The sequence below is a fragment of the Aristolochia californica genome, unplaced genomic scaffold (assembly GCF_029961685.1).
Source record: "Aristolochia californica isolate CCGP_79_NKW_82.1479 unplaced genomic scaffold, dmAriCali1.0.hap1 SCAF_6, whole genome shotgun sequence".
NCBI classification, from domain to species: Eukaryota; Viridiplantae; Streptophyta; class Magnoliopsida; order Piperales; family Aristolochiaceae; genus Aristolochia; species Aristolochia californica.
In genome coordinates, this window is record NW_027182257.1 from 1,913,005 (window position 1) to 1,931,340 (window position 18,336).

An 18,336-nucleotide genomic window follows, 5' to 3' on the forward strand; every position below is an offset into this window, starting at 1 on the left:
AAGAGGAGAGAGTTTTGGGTGTCGCCGGGAAGTGGCCGGTCTTCGTATTTTAGATTTATATTATTTTATCCATCCATGAACCATCTGTCTATCTTTTCATCATCATCACATCAACTCAATATATGCGGCTTATTTAATGGCTGAACGGGGAGAAAAGCGGAAGGGGGAAGGTGCCGGCTTCGAATCTTCTCTTGTATGGTTATGTAAAACGGTTCTGTCAACTGCTTCCCCTCCCGTTCCTGCCCCTTCGACCGCCGGTGTGTATTATTAAGTCGTTTGTGTCTCGGAGCTACCTTTCTTGATGAGGTCACAATCGGGTCTATTCTAGCCTCGTCTCGCTCGAGCTCTGGTGTTAGAGAGATCTTTGTTTGTCTTTCTCTGTCTCGCGAGCTGTGATTCGATCGCGGTGCAGCTGCCAATGCAGGAGGTGCGGTTGGACGCCCGAATGCGGAATAGGGGACGTTTTGGAGGTGTGTCGGATTTGTATTCGTAATGCCCATCCGGGAGATGCATCCACTGTGTTGCATTTCACTGGAGAGTCCGGCAATAGGCGACAGGTCGCCGCTGAATTCTGCGGTGAGGGTGGAGTATGGGATGGATCTGGCGCCGGTGACGTCCGGATCTGACTGCCGGGTTGCCGGAACGGATGGGAGATCTAATGTCAGTGTCGCGGGGGTTCTCTTCAAGTGGACGAACTACGGCAAGGGATGGAGATCGCGGTGGTTTTTGCTGAGGAATGGCATTCTTTCCTACTCCAAGACTCGCCGATCGGACAGCCTCGCCTCGACCGAGGAGGTTCGGATGATCGGGAATGCATCACGCCTCGACCGCTGCGGGAGCAAGTGGAAGCAACAGAAAACGGTCGGTGTCGTCCACCTCAAGGTACGGATATACAGTGCTGTTTCAACCTACGGATACATTTCCTTTTCCTCTTCTCAACCTGGCAATTTGCACCTTCCTCGCGTCCTACCCCCTTCCCCACCCCTTTGACGCTGCCGGGGCGTTCATGATTTTCTTTCTACTGTAACACGGGAATTCTGTGTTTTTACGCTTGATCTCTTTCCAACTTCCCCGGCAGCAGCTGGAAAAAAAAAAGTTTGGTTAAGGCGTGTCGGTCTGAGGCTCCGAGCTCGTTGCGTTCTACTCGTCGTTCTTGACGAAAAGCTGTGTGTTTTGGCCGGTAGAAACAGGCTTCCTCTTTTGGATGCCCTTCTCAGTTCCTCTGATGCAAACGCTTAAAATTCTTAACCTCTGTTATCTTTTTTGCTCTTAATTTGGTTATTTCACCTTTATATCCATGACCCTTTTACAGTTTCACTCGGAGAGACTCTGGAAGTGGGTCACATCAAAAAGCTTTTACTAGGTGACAATAAATTCATAGGCTGTGTGGGTCACATCATATATTCCACGCTTCTAAGATATCCTTTCTTCATTGTTCTCCGTTTCTTGACCTCCTCGTTTCCCTCACTTGCTGGCTGGGTGCTTGTTTTCTGTCTTTCGAACTGGGGGTTTGGAGATTTGGGACCGGTTCTCTCTCTCTCTCACCCTCTATCCGTCCCGCTTGAAACGGTGAGAGACAGTGCGTCTTTTACTTTTTCCATTTACTTGGCTTTTTGTTTCTTGCTCAAAAAGCAAATAGAGTGCGATCCGTTGAAGGAAGGAAGGGTCACTTTCCCGCATCAATGGCCCGTATGCTTTCCCGTCTTCTTCCCGCGTTAATTTGTCCTGTATAGATAGGGTTTCAGACGTTTGTCAAGGTTTTACCTGGTCTGACCGAAATATTCGGTTGGCATGTGGAGGAGAACATTTTTGGCATTTGTTTAAGAAAAATATAAGAAAAACCAATATCTGGACGGTGTTTTCGGGATCTGAACTTCTATTGCATTTTTTCGATTTTTTTTTTGTTTGCAAAATGTTCATGGGGGTAGAGGTTCTCCGAAGAGTCATTGCGATCGTCTTTTCGAGGGACTTCTCCTTCTTCGGGCTTTACAGGTTTGGTGTTTTTGGGCTTAGCTCCAACTCCCATAAACAGTGTGGACATGTAAGTACATACTTCCACCAACAATTGTGGTTGCGTGTCATTGAACTTTGCGCTTGATGCGTCTAGAATCTGGAGCCATCCTCTTTCTCGATAATATTTTTCTTACGTAAAAAGGAATGTTATTTTGCGGCGTTAAACACTTTTCATATATTTAAATTCAGCAGCTAAATTGTCTTTGTGGCTTTGGCATCCTAATTGGTGATATTTCAATCCTTCTGGTTCCTCGTGGTCATTTTTTTTCTTCTATTTGTAGGTAATTTATTCTTCATACATCTGTACCCTTCTGGTCTTAAAACTCATGATTTGGTGTGCGGATGGTATCATTAGTTCTTTCTAAACATATAGCTTCTGAATGGAGTAGATAGAAGCAAGCTTTTAGCAGATGAAAAGTGTAATTAAATTTAAATTTCTATTACATTTTATTATGGTCCATTAAGCTTAGTGACATTATTCATTTTGTTAAATGTGTGACATTCATGTTCAATGGGGTCTGTTTCTCATTTTTGTTTTCTGATTTATACATGGTTCTCTGCACTGATTACTAATTTTCTTGTTCCCGTCTCTCCCTAGGTTTCAACATTTCGTGTGAGCAAGTCTGATGACAAACGATTTTATATTTTTACTGGCACGAAAACTCTTCATCTACGAACTGATTCAAGAAATGATCGCGTGGCTTGGATAGAGGCGTTGGTATTAACAAGAACTTTGTTTCCTAAGAGGCCAGTGAATGACAGTGTGTTGCTTATGCAAAATTGTATATCAATATCAACAGAGAAGCTTAGAGATCGTTTACTTGAAGAGGGACTTGGTGAGGCACTTATCAAAGACTGCGAGCAAATCATGCTATCAGAATTTTCTGAATTAAAAGGACAATTGAAACTTCTCTATGAAGAAAGATTGAGTTTGATCGACACATTGAGGCAGTTGGAGGTATTTTTCTTGGTAACATGTATTGCTCATTAGTTTCTGGTGGTAGACTCACACCTGAACCTACTATGTGAGGTTTAGGGGAGGAATCCTTGATTCCATGCTACATGTGCAGTCTTCTGAAAATTATTGTGCTTAATATGTTTCTCTGACTTTTCCATTTTTTGGACTTTGAGTTACTTTCTCAACATTGAGAAACTATCGATTTTGCTTATGCAGGCAACCAGTGTTGAGGCCGAAGCTACTGAGATTCATGAGGGCCAATTCCAGTTGATGAAGCGTGAAATATCTAGCCCTGGTCATGGGAAATATAGTGGTATATAACAGGCTTTGGTGTTTTGTTAACTTATTTTTCATGCAGGATGACCAACTTCTGCAATTTTATTTTATTTATTTTTAAAAGAGTGCTCTGTGTTATTGATATTTCAAAGTTAGATTTTTTTTCCTTGCAACTGCATTTGTGGATGTTTATCATATCAGCTATTCGAAGCCTAATAAATATGAAAAACAAATGTGCACTTGACAAAACCCATAAGAACATCTAATTCCATTTTCTTGTGAAAGCACAGTTTCCTGCCCTTGCACCAATCAGGAAATTTTCTTACCAGGGCTAAGTATGACACACTTGTTCATAACTCGACTTGAGACCTGTCCAATGAATTGCAGTGGCATTTTACATTGTGCTATTTACTCTTCCTGACATTGGTAATATATCTACCTACATGGTTCATATTGTTATCTATTAGCATGCTTTTTTTAACACACTGTATAGATTTTGCACAGGTTACTCATAGTGTTAGGCTGCTTTTAGTTGTCAGTTTGCCTGCATTCTATCTTGCCCAAACCTAAGAAGCCCAAATTTTTTTGCCCTTACATTAGTGGTAAGACTGTTTCCTAACTGGTTTGAACAACTTTGCTTTCAGTTAAAAATGATAATAAACGTCAGGCATTCCTATTATAGAAATAAAAATGGATGAGTGGAGATAGGAGCCAGGATAGAAGCTCAAAGAAATCAGCCACTTATCTGTTTTATGCTGATAACATCTTGAAGACTTCAGCTAACTGAGAAAATCTCTTTGTTTTAATCAAGAATCATCATTATAAGATTCTGTCGGTGAAAACTTCCAGTATGTTTTTAGGCATGTTAGAATGGGAGTAAAACAGAAGATAGTCTGCTGGAGTATTGACAAAAATGATCACCTCTGTCCAATGGACATTTCTATTGCCAGCGGCATTTAAAATATTGTATCACTATACTTGTCTAGTGAGATAGTTGATGAAAACGCTAATCTATAAGAAGAATGATGTATTTGACGGTCAGGTTAAACTAGTAAACTTTCCTAAATTAAGCTAGTGTATTTTTTGGCTCCTTTTATAATAGCATTAAGTTCTCGTTTGGTGAAATAATTTTTTATAATATTTATTTGACCTCTACAAGCTGAAATTTTTGGTTTCAGTAACAACAGGCATGCATCTTTCTATCTTTCATGGAACTTTTTTAAAGTCTGTATTAATCAATTTGTGTATTTATGTGTTGCTTGTTGTGATCACTTCTACATCTTTTGATAGCTTTCACTAGTTAAACCCATTGCATTGTGACTGACAGTTGGATACCTATCTCATTTTGGAGCATGCTATTATCAAGTGTTCCTAATCCCTTTTTCTCTTACGATTGTAGAATGCAGCACAACTGAGTCATCTGATGATATTGAAAAGCAAGAGCTTGAAGTGTTATCTGATGAAGATGAGACCTCCTTTTTTGATACAAAAGAGTACTTCAGTGAATCTAAAAAAAACAATGGGATAGTCACAAATGGTGGGGATATGAATTTTCAACCTCAGAATCTCTTTGATAAGGTAGAAAAGATGCATGTTAGAACAGAAGTACATGATTGTAAATATTCACACATTGAAAGGCGGAAGAAGCTGCCAGAGCCTATTGAGAAGGAGAAAGGCGTTAGCTTATGGTCAATGATTAAAGATAATGTTGGTAAAGATCTGACTCGAGTATGCCTTCCTGTTTACTTCAATGAACCAATATCATCCCTTCAGAAATGTTTTGAAGATATGGAATATTCTTATCTCCTGGATCGAGCATATGAATATGGAAAAACGGTGAGATTCTCATTTCATGTTGCAAATAGCTTGTTTTGTCTCTATTTGAAATTAGATCCTTGTTGTATGCTTTCTTTGTGCATTTAATGTTATCTGTCTTTTCGAGAGATCTGCTGATTTGGAAAGAGTTCTTTAAGCTTTGGAGTGATATTTCCAGACCCAGACCTGACCTGCTGGTGGACGAATAATGTCCTATTCATATTTACTATAGCATCTTAGTTGAGTAACCAGTTTAACTGGGTTGAACTGAACCAGGCCTCTTTTCTGGGCTGATGGCTGGTCCAGTTCTAGCTACATTGATATGAATTTCTTACTTTACTCCCGTGTTCTTTATTACAGGACTTTTTTGTTTTGGATTAAATAGTGTCTAAAAGGAGTTTCAGTGACTTTAAGGAGCCCTAATCTATTTTTAGTTGAATATTTCAGCAACTCAAAATGCAGTTACGGGTTTGTTTCTAAAAAAACATTCTGTTGGAGGATGCTGTAAAAAGTCCTCTTGTGGCCAGCTCAAGAGATGTTATTTGGCTTAAAGTTGATTAAAGCTTTGAATTTTTTATTTTCTTCGTTGCCAGTTATCTTGTACATGATTTTACAAACCCTTTCTAGAGTCAAGTTATATGTCTGGTGTAAACAAATTTGTAGTTTGTTCGCAATGGTTCCAAGTGCAAACTTAGCTTTGTTCTTCCTATTGCTACATCACTCTTGCTTGTGCTTCTCTTTTTTAATTAAATCAATAGGTTTTTTGCATCAAAGTATTATTGCTTTGATAAAAAAGAATAAACTACTGTAAGTTTATAATTTATTAATAATTTAGTCTCTGACAATAAATAAGACAGAAGTGTAACTTTAACTCAGACAAGCATGTTTGGTCCTTGCTGACCCAATAAATTATTGAATGTCCTTTTTTCTGTTTGTTTGAATAGACAATACAGTCTTCTTTTTGACATCTGAAATACAGTATCTTTAACTTGAATTGTAAATTTATGGATGCAGGGGAACACTCTCATGAGAATTTTGAATGTGGCTGCATTTGCAGTCTCTGGATATGCCTCCTCAGAAGGCCGACATTGCAAACCCTTCAATCCTTTACTTGGTGAAACTTATGAAGCTGAATTTCCTGAAATGGGGATTCGCTTTTTTTCTGAGAAGGTCAGTATGAAAGCATTTATTTTGTGTGGCTATTTTTTTCCTTTTTTTCAATTGGTGTTCCAAGTGGCTTTTAAATGCTTTCTTGCCATCAAAGCATTGTTTTGAATGGCTTTAAATGGTTAAAGGAACTAGATTCTCTCATTCGATTCATTTTAAGGTTAGTGTCAAACAGAGTAAAGAGTAACCAAAGCAAGGATTCAAAAAATGATTTTTTCCTATGATTTATTCTTCTCCTAACTGAGGCTATTTAACATACATTACATCCTAAAGTTAGATCTAATTTTAGATCCTAAAATCAGGAAAAGAATCACGGAAACAAATCGTTTCCTACAATCACGCTACAAATTTACAGACAGCTCATTACAACTTTGCACACAGTTAGCCATGTTTATTTTATTTCTTGCCTGAACTGGCAGGAGAGAGATGAGATGTTGATGATAACATTATTAGCTATGTTATTACTGATAACTTATCCTGTAAATCCTGGTGATCATTCTTGGGCATGTTTGTGAAACCTTGCTTCTTGACTGTTGTAATGGCCAAGCGTCAGATTGGGTTTCTGTTTATGAATATGTGGTAGTCGTTATTTCTTGTATCTTAAAATGAGTTCATCTGTCTTCTCATTTAATATAGGTTAGCCACCATCCAATGCTCATTGCCTGTCATTGTGAAGGCAGAGGATGGAAATTTTGGGGGGAAAGTAATATTAAATCCAAATTCTGGGGGCGTTCCATTCAGCTTGACCCTGTTGGCATTTTAACTCTTGAGTTTGATGATGGAGAAATCTTCCAGTGGAGTAAGGTATGTTGTATCTCCAGGTTTTGGTGGTCTTTAACACAACTATATGACTATCTTCTTGTCATTTTTGCAAAAGATTTGAGCATGTTCACTCGAAATATCAGGTTACAACAACTATATACAATGTCATACTTGGGAAGATATACTGTGAACACCATGGCACTATGCATATACGGGGTAACCATCAGTACTCTTGCAAGCTGAAGTTTAAAGAACAAACCCTCCTTGACCGCAATCCACACCAGGTAACTGATATTAAATATGGCATATTCACCTTCAGGACACCATTCCTGGGAAGTCCTTTTTATTTTTTTCTTTATGCCATGGTTTACAACATTTATGGAACAGTTTTTATTTTGTGCTAGAAGTGAAAAAAGTACCTGATGCTGGGTTATGTCATCCTTTTTCTTTTTTGGTGGATTAATCAAGTGATTTGTGAGAGGCATGTATTAGGTGGTTATTGTTGTGCTTAAAACATGGTGAACTCGATTTGCATACCCATAACTTTAATTATGATCAACCTAGTGAACCAAGTTATGGTGGCAAGCAGGTACAAGGTTTTGTTGAAGACACAATGGGAAATAAAGTTGCAACCTTGATAGGAAAGTGGGATGACAGCATGTATTATATAAATGGTGATGGGAGCGGCAGGCCCAAGTTCTCTGACCCATCATCAGATGCTGAATTGTTGTGGAAAAGGAGTAAACCTCCTGCTAATCTCACACGCTACAACTTAACATCATTTGCTATAACGCTTAATGAGCTAAACTCAAGACTGAAGGTAGAGGCGATGGATTAAATCTGTTCCCCTTGAAGTTTACTTTCTTTTTTTCTTATTTATCTTCAATTTTCTGTTCTAGCCTCTGATCACAAGTGTTTGATCACGGATTAAGGACAAACTTCCACCGACAGATTCAAGACTTAGGCCTGATCAGCGTCATCTGGAGAATGGGGAGTTCGAAAAAGCAGATGCAGAGAAGCAACGATTGGAGAGAAGACAACGGATGGTCTCTCTCTCTCTCTCTCTCTCTCTCTCTCTTGTACATACACATGACTATTCTGGATGTTTGTAAGAAAAAGACATGGTAGTGAAATCCGGAATAATTTTTTTTGCAGTCAAGGAAACTACAGGAGAGTGGGTGGAGGCCAAGATGGTTCCAAAAAGACGGGGAAGATGGACCTTACAGTTATGTGGGTGGATACTGGGAAGCTAGAGAACAGAAGAAATGGGATGGTTGTCCACATATCTTCCACGATTTTCAGGGTGATTCTAGTCATGCTGAGCAATAGATCAGTAAATATTGCAGGTGAAAACACCCCAATTCGTTTGTTATCTTTCATTTCTCTTTCAAGGAAAGGTATTTTGGTATCTCTGTGTGCATATCGTCTAATAAAATGTGTTTTGCCATATGTAGACGATTTGTTGCAATTCTATTGATAGCCAGGTCTTTCCCTGGTTGCTTTAACCAATCATTCTTTAGTTTTGATAGCTTTACATAAACATATTTAATACCTCAGCCAAGCTGTCACAATGTTGTAGGGCTTTGCTTCATGAGAATCTGATAAATCCTTATGTAATTGATTGAATAATTTGTCTTGACATTGCTCCATTGAGTCTTGGGAGACATATGTAGTCTTGATCCCAGCTCTTCAGTGACTGTCTATACATCTTCAGTATTTTCTTTCATTGGCGTTAATGCTAGCAGACCAACATTTTTTCATGGCCTTGTTCTGACTGCTTCCGTGAATTGCAAATTCATGATGAATATAATACTGATTTTCATTATGCTCTTGCTGAAGCAATATGAAAATTTGCTTTCATTTTTTCCTATATTGTTCTGTAACAGTGTCAATTCATGACGTACAAGTAGTTAATCTCCCTTTTTTCTCTTGGTGAAGCAAAGTATGTGTCTATTTTTCATTGTTCTAATCACGCACACTTATATGACTTGTTCGCTACCCAAATGCCTTTCTGTGACTGAATTAACGATGCCTGGTCCTCTTAGTCGAATATTATGCCCATTTGGGAGTTCTTATAAGGAGTGATGAAAATGCTCCCTCATTAATATCTTCTTCTTCTTCTTCATGTAGCCAAATTTCTCTCAAACTAGCCAGTTGCTTAAAACTTGTCTATTTACTAGTTTTATGAGAGATTTTCTAAATTGAGATCTTTGGCTTCAGTCCAGAGAAGCATTTTGAAAACGTTACCTAAATAAGTAAACAGACCCAAAAGCCCTATATCGTGCAAAAAAGCTGAAGTGTGGCCAGCAGAGTTCGGTTAAGAGCGACTGCAATAGCTCGTGCCACACGGTTCACTGCACGGCTTGGAACGGGCGTGCCACATATAACTGTGGGCGCGGTCTACACTCTGTCAAACCAAACTAGCCGTTCACACCACCTTGTTGCCCCCGCTCGGATTACAAATTCGCGCAACTGAACTCGGCGAGAAAGTTAAGTCGGTCCGTATTATTTAAAGCGGTAAATACTTTTAAATTTTGACCATGTGGGACTAAACTCGTGGCCGATACTTGACGATTGTAACTAGTAAGAATAATAAAGGAAATCCTCTCTTATAAACCGTCACGTAACGTGTAACATTAGATACATCTAAATAAGAAGAAAAATCAAATTTTGGGCAATCCCAAAATTGTAATTTTAATATATCTCCGTTTTCCTAAGTTGGATGAGATGCATTTCAACGGCTATATCCTAAACCAACGTGGACGCCATAAAAGCACACTTTTAGGTAGCCGATAAGTTTGGTCGAGGCGAAATTTTATTGGTGGGCCCAGATATCTACCTTCCGAATTTCTACGCGCATTAACCCTCTGCCGACCTTTAAATTACCGACATACCCTCATCTGCTAAATTAATTAATGCACAAATTTTTAGTTAGCCTTAAACACATTTATACCCAAGGCTAATCGAATCAATTCTTTTGTGTAAAAAAAAAAAAAAAAAAAAAAAGTCTCTGCCCTAGAGAGAGAGAGAGAGTGAGAGAGGTTCACCGTCTTCCTCTCGATCGCGGCGATCATCTCGTAGATCTCTGCTACCGTGAAAGCTTCACGACTCTGAAGGGAGATAATATATAATACAGAGAGATAAATAGAGAGAACAACGAGAAAAACAGCAGTGCCGAACAAAACAGAGATTGGGAATCAATTCTCATTTTTTCGCCTTTTCCTGTCGCGTCTTTTCTCCGGATCTTTTCCAAGTAGCGTTGATCCGTCTCTGGTTTTTTCTTCCAGTCAAAACAAGAGAATAAAAGCTGGTGTTTGTTCGCGTGAGGTTCGGGATTTTAGGAATGAGTTGCGGAGATCTGCTTGGTATCCATCCTACGGAACTCAAGTTTCCGTGTGAGTACTCTAGTTTCTCCCTGTTGTTTTCATTTCTTTTTATCTGTTCGGTTGATGCATTTTATTCGGTGCTTTCCTGTGTATGTTGTGAAATCTACGTCATGCATGTGAAATAGTTTGTTATCCTGCGGCGATTTGATTGCCCTAACGTTCTCCCGCAGGATAGATTTTAGCTTGGAAGTTGAGTCTACGTTTTTGGTGTTTGGTTGTTGCAGAGCATTTTTATTTGCTTATTTCTTCAAATATTCTGTTTTGCGATTCATTTTTGTGGTTAAATTGATTTTCTGTTGAAATCTCTGCCTTGTGTTTGGAGAAGTCGAATTGAAGAAACAGAGCTCATGTAGTCTGCATTTGACCAACAAGACCGATCAATATGTGGCCTTTAAGGTAATTCCGTTGTCTCTGTTGCAGGAGGAATTTAATTCCTGGGAGACGAGTGTACTTAATGTTACCTTTTCTTTTTCCTCATCTTGCAGGTTAAAACTACCAATCCAAAGAAATACTGTGTTCGTCCTAACACAGGAATCGTTTTGCCTGGCACGACATGTGATGTTACAGGTGAACATTTTTTTGTTAGTTGGTAGTAATGGCTTGTAATCTTATCCCGCTGTTTTTGAAAATGTCAAGTTATTATTTTTACTTTTGTCTGGTGCGAGTTTATTTGTCGCAAGTTTTGATTTTTTGTCCCCAACGTTTTCTCATTGTTAGTTACAATGCAAGCGCAAAAGGAAGCTCCGTCGGACATGCAATGCAAGGATAAGTTTCTCCTCCAGAGTGTCACAGTAAATATTGGTGCAACTACCAAGGACATAACTCCAGACATGGTGGGAGCAAATTCATCTTGACATTTTTAATAACAGTCTTCTGGTTCCTGATAATTAGGCTGAAATGATGAAATTTATTTCCAGTTCAATAAAGATGGTGGAAAGGTTGTTGAGGAGTTTAAATTGAGGGTGATCTACATCCCTGCTAATCCTCCTTCGCCGGTGCCTGAAGATTCAGAAGAAGGATTATCTCCTAGAGCTTCCATGCAAGATTGTGGTCATAATAATGGATCAATGTTTGATACTGTAAGTGCTTTTCAAGATCAAAATCTCACAACTCATGCTGCTTTATGATAGATTATTTTCTTTATTTTGTATTTGTTATCGAAGAGTATTTATTTCAGGTAACCAAATCGCTTGATGAACCCAAAGACAGATCTTCAGAGGTAACTCTTATTTTATTTTGGGTATTTATTTCATAGGAGAAAGAATAGAAGTGCTTGAGTACAACTCATAGTCCCTGAAGCAGTCCTTGCAAAATCCCCCATGGACATGGAAAAAATATTTTGAGTCAATATCCAGCAACTGAGTTGAATTCTTTATCTTTTGTATCTCATCCAGTTTCTCTTACTTCAAAATCATAGTTTGAGGCCTTTCATTACACTAGGCATGATGGATATGTCTTTTATGAGTATCAAAATGAGGAACAGATATCATATCCAGAACATCAAATTTACCTGTCTCCAATTTGAGGTTCAGATCGAGTCACTATATATAATTGATGTCCATTGTCTTAATATCAGTTTTGATGCAAAAAATGTTGAAATAGAGAAATTTATTGCCATGGTTGAGGTAATCTTTGTGTGTTCAGCTTACTCTCAATAAGGGCTTACAACACAAAAAAGACAAAAATAAGTTAAAGAAGTTGATAAGGTAAAAAAGTTGCTAAGAATTTTCCAAATGCATAAATACCCATGTCATTAATTAGACTTCAGTTGACTATATGTAGCTTGGTCTTCCTATGGGGCTGCACGCAAATCTACCTGAGTAGCTTGGTCTTCTTCCTTAGGCGGCAGCAAGTAGATCTATCCAATGATTTTAGTATCTCATGAAAGAGGAGAAACTTCTGCTCTGGATTTAAAGTTGATTTAAACTTTTTAATATTTTATTTAAGAGAAAAATCAGCATACTGATTTTTGAGGAATACTATTTGTCTTTTACTTATCCATGTCTCACTATCTAGTTTAGCAGTACATGTTACGACCTGCAGTAGTGTAGCACCATGTAGAAAGAAATATGATGTCTTGGCTGAGTTGTTTCTGTGCTTTCATGTTAGTAGTTTTTGTTGAACTATATGCATTCATTCTCTGAGATTTGTATTTCATTTCTCCAACACTTGGTGGCTGCGGCCAGTAGGGTTACCTTGACACTTTAATTTTATGTTAAACTTTAATGAGGCAGCAGTAAATTGAAGATATGATGAAAGGATATGCAATATAGTAAAATAAGTTGACTTAAATATTTAAAGAACTGCATGGAAAGTGGTAAAGACAAATGTTCTTACAATAGGGTTGATGAGCAGTCTAAGATACCATAAGACTAGCTATATGTTACTATCTAAGTTTACTTCTGGGCCGTTTGAGGCAATCAATCAAATGTTTGCAGTGCAGATTTCTGTTTCACATATGCTGGTCAAGAGGCCTCGTTCATTGAGAATTGTTTAGCTTTTTCCTCTTAGTTGGTCTCCTTGAAAGTGTGTCTGATTGTTGAACTAGTATAATTTTTCCACATAAATATCTGCTCTTGGTTCTAAAAATGCTTTAAGGGAAAAGAAAGACAGGTTTTTTAAGATGGCGTAACCTTTTATGGTTGCACTTCACCTGGTGAGTAAAGCCTAGGAGGATCTTTCTTTTCAATTAGTTTGTCCATTAGAAATTCAGAGGTTCTCGCTAAGGTTGGTGTTCGGCCATATTTTTTCTCTGTCCATGTGTTTATTAGCTTAAGATTGGTGCTTATTTTCCTAGAAAAACCTTCAGGTTGGTACTTGTGCCTAGCCTGATTTGTTTATTTTATTTTGAATGTTGAATCCCATACCCTGGTGTGACTCAAACCCTATACCTTAGTCTAGAAAATTCCCGATATGGCAATCGAGCCAAAGACCCTATCCATTTGACCTTTGGGGGGGGGGGGGTAGTCAACTTGAAGTTCATGTGATTACGTGCTTCATTCACTTGAACCCGTTAGTGGTGCACCTCCGCCGGCTTCAAGTGAATGAAGCTTATAATTCAGTTGCCGTCGCCCAAGGCTTAAGTGGCTGAATCTGGATTCCGCCCATCCTGATTCATCCGGTTGAAGCCGTCAGGTCGCTGCCTCTCGCGACCAGACCTCCCTTGGTCTTTGCTCTCTATTCTTGCTCTCTCTTCTCCCTCTCGCTCGTTGCTCTACCTTCTCCCTCTCGCACTTCCTACCGCGAAAAAGGAAAAAAAAGCGTTGAGGCCACCTAGCGCTCTATGCCTATACTCCTCCACGCCTCTATCACTGTGTTGTTCTGTGCCGAGCTTCATATTTTGTCCTTCACGGAAATTAACAGTAACACACTAACACTCACAGTGCATGGAGGGAGGGCTTCGATCTTTAGCATCTCTTGCACATCCACATTTACATAGAGAAGCAGAAATCAAGAAATCTGAAATTGAGCTTGTTCAAATAGACTAGGGTTTGGCAGAGTTCTGCATCTGCCATTGATGGTGGCCTTGGAGGCGATAGCATGATGGGTAATGCAGACGAAGACGAGCCCAAGAAGAAGAAGTGCCATTTCAACTCAATTTCATCTGCCATGGGCTAAGAGCTCCATGTCTTCTCCGGAGAATAAAACTGTAGGCTCACTTGTTTTTTTGTTAGTTTTTAATTTGTGATTTATGAACCGTTCCAGATTTAGGAAGAGCAACGATTGTGGTGAATTTCTTAGTTCAGCGTAGTTCATTCATTTGATATTAGTACACCTGTACATCTATCTGTACTCGATGTCTTCTAATGAGGTGGTTGAAGCTTTTACATGGTTATTAATTTTAAACTGGAAACTGGTGGCAATTGGCCATTCGAGCTAATCATTTCTGGATATGGCTGCACTCGAGAAACCATTTTAAGCTCTACTCTCTCTGTTAATCAAATAATTTAAAGGGATGTAGAATGTGCTTCGTTTACATCTTTCAAAATATAAATTCTCCTCCTTTGGATGGAGTTTGTAATCTTATACATATTGGCTGACTTCTGGAATGTGAAAATTGACTCGAGTGTGTGAAAAACTTGGAGAGATTTGTAGAGGTTAATCAAGCATTTTCTATCTTATATTCTGCAAGGGAATGTCAATATATTTTTTCGTGATAAGGAAGCAAGCGTGCTTCCATTTACAGGAGACAGCACAGACAAGGGTTTGTGGTTTCTTGTATGCTCCTATAGGATTTTTCTGGAAGCATGCTCTTCTATATGATATGGGAACAATATACTGATATCATTTATTCCTTGAGATAAGAGAGGTTGATACCTGTACCACTTCTCTGATTGATTGCAAAACTGACGAGGGTGGGAGAATTAGGGATAAATAAAAAGCTGTCCGTGTATATGAACGTGTATAGTGACTATGTTTGTTTTGGTTAATTATCTATTTAGGTATATGTTTTATTTAAGTATATTATAAAAAGTTACTCATTCTCTTTTTTACATCATATTTTTCATTTTGGGGTTCTAACACCGGAAACTGTTTTCCAGTGCACTTGAGATCAACACACTAACACCCAACTTTCACTCGAAGTTGAACCAAATCCGTACTAACCCCCCCCCCCCCCCCCCCCCCCCCCCCCTCCTTTATTGAGGAGATGGTTGCCCAGTTTTCTTATAGAAGGAATTATCCAACTCTACTCATTTAGTGTCTGCTCAACCTGGATGTTTGTTGTCTGCGGATTGGTCGGAAGTGCAGCCGACCATGTTTCAGGATACCTAGCATCATGCATACATACACACAGTCATATTCTTGATCAGCTTTAACCAGGAAATTTAATGAGAAGATTAGAAAGGAGAAGATAGGAAAAGAAAACTACTGCCTTGTCAGCATGCGTGTTGTGGTTATCATTGCCAGTGGACTTGTCACAAATAGTTAATATCCTCTGTGTTAAAAATAGTTAACATTTCTATGTTTACTATTCAGGCTCTCTCCTTGATTTCCAAGTTAACTGAGGAGAAAACATCTGCCATACAACAAAGTCAGAAGCTTCGAAATGAGCTGGTATGGCTCAAATCTTCCCTTTTTTTTCTGTATTGCTTTAGGTTATAGATATTTCTATATATTTGCATGTCAACACTTTGTGCAGAGCATGCAAGCAACATTTAAAAGGTCGATAGATAACTTGTGGATATATATATATATTTAAAATTTTTCAGTCTTTTCAACAGGAACATTGATATAAGTCTAACAATTGGTTTCACCACATTGGCTTTCGATGACCTGATTTAAAATTTTCTGCCGTCTTATTTTCTAACTAATACTGCTCTATTCTTTTACCCTGAAAATTTTCCCTAAAACTTCTTGAAAAAACTAACAATCTTTAACCCTTCTAACGTTTTTAATGGGACCAGTTTAGTTGTGTCTTATGTGTTAACCTGGAATTACATTTTCTGAACTCATAATTAAATTACATTGGCTCAAAGTTTGAAATAATCCAATCTAACCTGAAAACTATGATTGAGTTAATTTTTATAGCTCAAAAATCACATCGATAGGAGAAGTTCCAGAGTTGTCTAAGACAGCTTAGTACCGTTCTGAATGTCCATTCTAATGCCTAGCATTGAGAGAAAAATGAAGGCCTAAAATTCAATTTTAAATTGGATACTTGATTTTAGTGTCAATTGCAAAGCAGGATTGTGCTCGACAAAATAATTATTATAAAAAAATGCTTAAAATATTGTTTTGTGAAATTAGTTCTCCTTATAATTCCTTCAAGACATGATGGTTGCACTGATTAATATGATATGAAGAGGTGGTCATTATCTTGATAGGATTGCAATAATATAGAGAAGGCTAACATGCTGTTGAAGGAAATTAGCTGTTATAGTATGTTTGAATACCTACACAAACATTAAAAGGCTTACCACCTTTATCCCTCTGCATAATCATTTTTATGTTTCAAAGTGATAGGTGCCGTTCTTCTTTATGCTGCAATGCAAAGGGTGTCTATGACCTAGTGGCTTTCTCTTCTAAAATACCTGCTATGCCGTGCACTTGCTATTGCACTCCTTTCTGATTCTGTATATACTAATTTTTTGCCTACTGTGTTGTTAGCTTTTGGCTAGATCTTAATGGTGGATTACCCGACTCATGTTATTGTTGAATATTAACAGGAGCTGCTTAGAAAGGAAGTCAGCAGAAGCCGTGCTAGCGGTTTCTCAGTCATGTTTGTGGTGTTAGTTGGTCTTCTTGGACTTGTGCTTGGATATTTCATTCAAAAAATGTAAAAATGGAAGTGGAGGGAGGATGGCCTGCACGCAAAAATGGGTCTGCCATTCTGATATTCTCTTCGTCTTGTCCAGGAGTAAATTGATTTGACCAGGGATCAATGCTAAGGAACGACTACTGGTCAATATAATTGTCTTCGTATATGTACATCTTGTCTTATTTTGTCAATGTCTCTGGTGCTTGAGTATTGGCTTCACTCGTATGAACAATGAGTCACAAGTGTCTGTCCATTATTTGTTCGGGGCTTATAACAGGGTTGACCTAAAGCCTGGTCTGCTTTACGGAATGCATTGAAATTACAGATCATATTCAGATGGTGCACAAGTAAAAGATCTTAAACAATTTCAATGGAATATTAAAGTGAGGTTTCCTTTTTTCCATTTTCCTTCTCACAAATGACATAAACAGAAGTAACGACACAGAGAGAGAAAGGTTTAGAGCTTTCATCAGTATCAGTAACATGGAGAATAACATTCATTGCACTGCCGATACCTCTCTAAGTGGGTGCGAGAAATTCACTCTCCTCGTAATAACCAGAGATGGAAAAGCTTGCAGTTGCTGCTATCCATGCCGCGAAAGCAGTCACAACTACAGCCATTACGCAACTCTTCTTCCCAAACAAAACCTTCTTTTTCTGGCCTTCGTTCGCTCCCTCTCCGACTGCAATCGCCGGTAAAGTGTCCAGTTGTACCGGTAAACTGGGTTCCGCCCGTTCACCGTCTTCATTGAAGTAAGATTTACTGCACGAACACAAGGAGTACGTATCGATGTCAGGATCGGGTGGGAAGTGCGTATCGATAGCTGAATCGGGCACGGAGTGCGCATCGAAATCTAGATCGGGTGTTTTAGTGAGTTCCACCCAGTCCAGGAAGGTCCTCTCTAGGAGTGTCATTCTCAAGGCAATGTCGTGCAACTGCTCGGGATTACTGGGGCGGGTTTCCATCTCTGCGGAGAGAAGGTTCTTCAGAAAGATAAATCTGCGTTCAATGGCTTCGAAGAGGAAGTGTAGCGTTGTCTCCATGGGGTGATGGATCAATTTACCGAGATCGGATTCTAGTTCTTCGAGTTTCTTTAGCAGTCTTTGAGCCATTGATCTCCTTTTCTGTTCTCTCCCCTTGAAAGAAAAGAGAAACTCTTCTCCGTGACTGGTTTATTTTAAGTATTCTCGTAACTGGAAGGTACCCGCTCGACTTCTGGGGGCGATTTGAAATGAGTCGCTTCGTTTGGTAAACCGAGTAGATTGAAGAAGCTAACGGCAAAAAGTACAAAACCGTTAAAAGAACGACTCCTCAGAGAACGTTTCTGGAAAGCTTTAATGGAAGCCTGTGTGGCCGTGTAGCCATCTGGTTGTAGCTATTTGATTAGAAGACTGAAGATTGCATCATCTACAGACGTTAACACAAGTTTATCGACTACTATTGTTCTTATCTATTGACAAAAAAAAAATTTACTTTCTTTTTATCTCTTCTTTAGTACCATGCTTTCTTTTTCTATTTCTATGAATCCATTTGGAAGCTGCATGAAAAGCCAACTCACATGAATCAAACCTCTGTTGTTCCTGAAAACAAAGATGTTGACTCTTCATCCCACCTGGCCACCAAAACTCTCACAAAAGGGGATTATGATGTGCTTCAAAAACTGAAGCAAGTGCAGGCCTCTTAAATCTTCCTCCTACTT

At 38.8% G+C, this 18,336-nt stretch overlaps 2 protein-coding genes across 5 annotated transcripts; both read left to right on the plus strand.

Annotated features, from left to right (window-relative positions):
• The first annotated feature begins 22 nt into the window (after positions 1 to 22).
• Positions 23 to 8,683, plus strand: LOC137933879 (oxysterol-binding protein-related protein 2A). 4 transcript variants are annotated; one of them, XM_068777960.1, is made up of 11 exons: positions 27 to 882; positions 2,612 to 2,971; positions 3,188 to 3,284; positions 4,647 to 5,083; positions 6,077 to 6,232; positions 6,866 to 7,033; positions 7,135 to 7,275; positions 7,581 to 7,811; positions 7,943 to 8,037; positions 8,147 to 8,337; positions 8,446 to 8,683. In XM_068777960.1, exons 1-11 carry the CDS (start codon positions 493 to 495, stop codon positions 8,466 to 8,468), a joined length of 2,289 nt encoding a protein of 762 aa, XP_068634061.1. In that variant the 5' UTR covers positions 27 to 492; the 3' UTR covers positions 8,469 to 8,683. The 4 variants fall into 4 exon arrangements, with proteins under 4 accessions (XP_068634064.1, XP_068634061.1, XP_068634063.1 ...); XM_068777962.1 differs by having other exon boundaries at positions 30 to 882; positions 7,924 to 8,037; XM_068777961.1 differs by lacking the exon at positions 8,446 to 8,683 and having other exon boundaries at positions 31 to 882; positions 7,924 to 8,037; positions 8,147 to 8,415.
• Positions 8,684 to 9,980: 1,297 nt separating this feature from the next.
• On the plus strand, positions 9,981 to 17,037 carry LOC137935060 (vesicle-associated protein 1-3-like). Its single transcript, XM_068779701.1, has 8 exons — positions 9,981 to 10,386; positions 10,703 to 10,773; positions 10,863 to 10,944; positions 11,095 to 11,210; positions 11,295 to 11,456; positions 11,555 to 11,596; positions 15,355 to 15,432; positions 16,545 to 17,037. Exons 1-8 carry the CDS (start codon positions 10,335 to 10,337, stop codon positions 16,656 to 16,658), a joined length of 717 nt encoding a protein of 238 aa, XP_068635802.1. The 5' UTR covers positions 9,981 to 10,334; the 3' UTR covers positions 16,659 to 17,037.
• Positions 17,038 to 18,336: the final 1,299 nt, after the last annotated feature.

What these genes read in the sequence shown, in the direction of transcription:
- LOC137933879 (XM_068777960.1), top strand. Translation starts at nt 493, where the DNA reads ATGCCCATCCGGGAGATGCATCCACTGTGTTGCATTTCACTGGAGAGT. An exon ending in TGGTCATGGGAAATATAGTG is followed by an intron (nt 3,285 to 4,646) that starts GTATATAACAGG and finishes TTACGATTGTAG; the next exon opens with AATGCAGCACAACTGAGTCA. An exon ending in TGGAGAGAAGACAACGGATG is followed by an intron (nt 8,038 to 8,146) that starts GTCTCTCTCTCT and finishes TTTTTTTTGCAG; the next exon opens with TCAAGGAAACTACAGGAGAG.
- LOC137935060 (XM_068779701.1), top strand. Translation starts at nt 10,335, where the DNA reads ATGAGTTGCGGAGATCTGCTTGGTATCCATCCTACGGAACTCAAGTTT. An exon ending in CCAAAGACAGATCTTCAGAG is followed by an intron (nt 11,597 to 15,354) that starts GTAACTCTTATT and finishes TTTACTATTCAG; the next exon opens with GCTCTCTCCTTGATTTCCAA. An exon ending in AGAAGCTTCGAAATGAGCTG is followed by an intron (nt 15,433 to 16,544) that starts GTATGGCTCAAA and finishes GAATATTAACAG; the next exon opens with GAGCTGCTTAGAAAGGAAGT.